At 39.5% G+C, this 4,037-nt stretch overlaps 1 protein-coding gene across 1 annotated transcript in view; it reads right to left on the bottom strand.

The window, feature by feature from the left end:
- The window catches only part of YAF2 (YY1 associated factor 2), a 21,864-nt gene extending 20,233 nt beyond the window's left edge, over positions 1 to 1,631 (bottom strand). Inside the window, exon 1 of the mRNA XM_009327615.1 lies at positions 1,541 to 1,631. Coding sequence (XP_009325890.1) covers positions 1,541 to 1,578 — 38 coding nt within the window. The 5' untranslated portion in view covers positions 1,579 to 1,631. The remainder of the gene's footprint in view (positions 1 to 1,540) is intronic.
- Between the last annotated feature and the right edge of the window lie 2,406 nt (positions 1,632 to 4,037).

Raw genomic sequence — 4,037 nt, 5'->3', positions numbered from 1 at the left:
GGGGAGGAGGTGTGGGGGGGGGGGGGGGGGGATAAAATTTGTGGGTTGAGATAAAGACAGTTTAATAGGATGGAAAAGGAAGGGAAGATAACAACAACAACAACAATCAAAATAAGTGATACACAATGCAATTGCTCACCACCTGCTGACCAACACCCAGTCAGTCCCCCAGCAGCAACTGCTGACCCCCGGCCAACTCCCCCCAGTTTATATACTGAGCATGACATCACACGGTATGGAATGTCCCTTTGGCCAGTTTGGGTCAGCTGTCCTGGCTGTGCCCCCTCCCAGCTTCTTGTGCACCTCCTCGCTGGCAGAGCATGGGAGGCTGAAAAGTCCTTGACTTAGTGTAAGCACTATGTAGCAACAACTAAAGCATCAGTGTGTCATCACATTATTCTCATGCTAAATCCAAAACACAGCACTATACCAGCTACTAGGAAGAAATTTAACTCTATCCCAGCGGAAACCAGGACACCTGCACCACTCAGAGTATAAGCTCAAATTCTGTCAGACGTGAGCTACTTATCTGTCAAACCAGCTCTAGGGTCCATCTGCTACAGTCTGGAAACAAAGAGCATGATGTGGACGACTGTAACAGTTTTTCCATCAACCAACCCCAAATCTACCTAGATCTGAAGTGAGTCCTGTGTCAACATGATGCACCCCTGTGTGCAGGGTTTGGAGGAGATTCATCTGTTTGGTGCTGCATATCCTAAACGTGCAGAGCCAACCAAGTAAGACTGCCAAGCAGCTCAGTGCAGCCAAGCAAATAAGACTGCTGAGAAGCACAGTGCAGAGACATCAACAGTCCAACAGAGCAGCCAAACACCTTAGCATTGATTCAGTGTGAGCCATGCTGGACTTGGACTGGTCCACACAGAACCAGTACCCATATCCTCCCAGTATCCACAGATCTCAGAACATGTCCTATGCTTTTCTATATGGAACACTAGACGCTATAATTAAATCTCAGTGCTGAATACATACACCTTTTCAACCTGTTGTGGGAAAAGTGTATTGTCATCTATAATGTGCAGTTTACAGAGTTCAGATATTCTGAAGAACAGGAGACATACTCAAAGGCACACTAAGCTAAATCTCCTCTGCTTTGTATATTTTACTACTGCAGAAGTGTTAAAATTATGATTTCCCAATCTTAACAGAACAGGTCTAAATTAAGGAAATGCTGTCACCTCTGCTTTCAATCAAGCTGAAAGATGCTCTTCAACAGATGACCTGGATCTAGAATTATATCTGCCAAGCAGAGCTTCCATTCTAATATGATCCTTTCCTTTCCTCTTCTCAAGTCCATCCACCTCCTCCAATTCAGACAAAAAGCCCTTGCTGGATGCTTATCCTGTCTGGGGTGGCAAATTATCTGTTTTGTAAAGCAAGTGCCACATGCAACATATCTAAAAACTTCTAGAATACCACATGTTAAGCCAGATATTTAAGTCTGCTGTTGAACTCTGGTCACTTTACTTGCCACACTTTTCCTCCAATAACTAGAGCAATATTCTAGTCCAGTTTTACTTACCTATCAATGAGTTGATACAATTCTGTTCTCAAATTCATCTTACTCCCTGGTTTCCTATGAAATTATACACATCTTGCCCAATCCTAGAAATCAGGAAGAAATTGCTTGTGAAACACTATTCCTACAGAAGGTTGTTACATCGTAGCTGCCCAATATGGTATTGATCTATTTTTGGTTTGTGGACTCAAGTTTCTCTTCCAGATACTAAGAAGCTACCCTTCTGAATGACAGAAGGATTCAATGAAACAGGTGAGATGTCCGTACTATCAAACAGAGCAGGTAACTATTATATACCAGGAATCATTCATTCATCAGAACAGTTTGAGCTCTCAGGCTAATCAGCAATATCTTATCTCCTATCATATTTTCATTCCCAGAAAAGACCAGTTCCTGAGCAAAACAAAGCCTGTGGTATTTCTTCAAAATTCTTCACCTGCTTTTATGTAGAACCTCTATATGGTATCCCATACATTCCATAATTTCGACTTTGCACACAATTTTTTTCTTTCCTCCACTGTAAAAGAGCATCACTTCTTAAAAAAAAAAAAACAAACACAACAGGTCTCAGAGACTTAAAGAGGTTTTATTCAAAGGCACCCCTAATCCTTAAGCAGTACCATTTATCTAAAATTCTCTTTCCTACAGAGAGACACTGACCTTTTGTTCAAGACAGCAGATTCATCCCTCAAGAAAGAAAGGTTAGAAATACCTGGAACAGAAACCTCACTGATTTTTGTATTGCCCTTGGTCACAGAATCCTTTCCTCAGAAATGAAAAATTCACATTGTTCTTTAAATACAAAATATTCTTCACTTTCACATGATTCAGGAGGACCGAATAAATGCTTCCAAGTTAATGGAAGTTCCCAAATCTTCTACTCTACTTCTTGTTGCTTTAAGGCCCTCACTGCACAGGACTCAAGTAATAAGTCCAGGATGTTTTTGAACATCAGCTTCATTCACACACCAGCAAGGCATGGCAGAACCCATTCTTTGGAAACCAGTAATCTAGTCAATCAGTGCCCTGAATTTCACTCTCCAGGGTTTTTCAAGAATTAGCAAAATCGCTATTGCCAAAAGGTCTTACAAGCAGTAACTAATCCATTTATACAAGTCATCTTTGGTCAAACTTGTGAAGCTGATTGCTAAAGAATAGGATCAGTACAAAAAAAAAAAAAAAGAAATGCTTTGGCCTTTACAAATTCCACACGCAGTTTTTTTTTATGATGTCTCCTTGGGAAAGTCTTGGAGTTTATTCCAAAAGCTGCATTATAAACACAATATATGCTGATGCACTATGGATTAAAGAGTAAGAGAACAAGCTCACTCAGCTTCTAGGAAAAGATACCTAGAACCAATCACTAGGCATCAGAGAAAGTCAGTCAGCTCCTCACACCACTGCAAGTTTTCCTGTATCCTACCTTCTTCTTTGTTTACTACTTATGAAGGACAACTGCTTAAAAAGCAACCTTCCCAAAATAGCGTACTTCTGACAAAGAAATGTAACTACTACAGTATCGTAATGACAATGCCTCCACTTTCTATCTGATTTACCCCTTTGATTTTTCCTTCTATCTTATCCTATCTTAGCTTATTACAAACTTATGCAACTTCTACTTTAAGTCATGCCAAAATTCAGCTTGTTTCTATTTGGATAGCTAGAAATTTTTGTTCAAGCACTAATCCTTATTTTAATTACAGAAGCTTTTCTTTCATTTACCTATAATTACACTGCTTGCTTCTTCCTTTGACAGCTGTTATCCCCTGACTTCCATATAAAATGTGTTCCATGGATCTACAGAAATACAAATAAAGTATCATGGATAAGTTGACACGCAGTAACCAGCTATGTGCACTCTTAAGCCACTGCAAATGCTCAGTAACTTTGGACAGAAAACTACTGTGGAGCCTTCCTGCAGGCAGTTCCAACAATGAGGTGATGCACAGGAACGTGTTATATTACTGTAACAATTCAAACAGCATTAACATTTTAAGACATTTTTCAAAATTACTGCCAAATGGAAGGAAAGCATTTAACGCATTCTTCTCAAATTCAAAACTAGCACCTTCCCCACAGGTTGACCTTCTAGACAAGTAATTATATGACACTTCAAAGATTAATCACTCTTCCTATGTTTTTCGCAAACCCACCACATTCACTAGTATTCATACTTAAAATCTTCTTGGTTTTGCCCAAAACTCTTCTATAATATCCCCCGTATGTTAAACATCTGATTTCTAAGGTATTCAACCATGCTAGAAGGTTCAGACACATCAAATATAGGTTTACACTGCCTGCAAGCCTAATAAAATTGTCTTTGTTTTATTTATCTTTGGATACCTGAAAACAGCAGACAACTTACAGGAATATATCCCATGTTATAAAAACACTGTTACCATGACACAACTAATTTCTACCTTAATTGTACCTTGTTGTCCTCCCTCCAACCCATCTCTTTTTGGGGGGTCTGTCTTCTTTTTGAAATGCAAGCTTTTAG

This window comes from Pygoscelis adeliae, unplaced genomic scaffold (genome assembly GCF_000699105.1).
Source record: "Pygoscelis adeliae isolate BGI_AS28 unplaced genomic scaffold, ASM69910v1 Scaffold113, whole genome shotgun sequence".
In the NCBI taxonomy this organism is placed as follows: domain Eukaryota; kingdom Metazoa; phylum Chordata; class Aves; order Sphenisciformes; family Spheniscidae; genus Pygoscelis; species Pygoscelis adeliae.
This window is presented reverse-complemented; position numbering and strand designations above follow the sequence as displayed.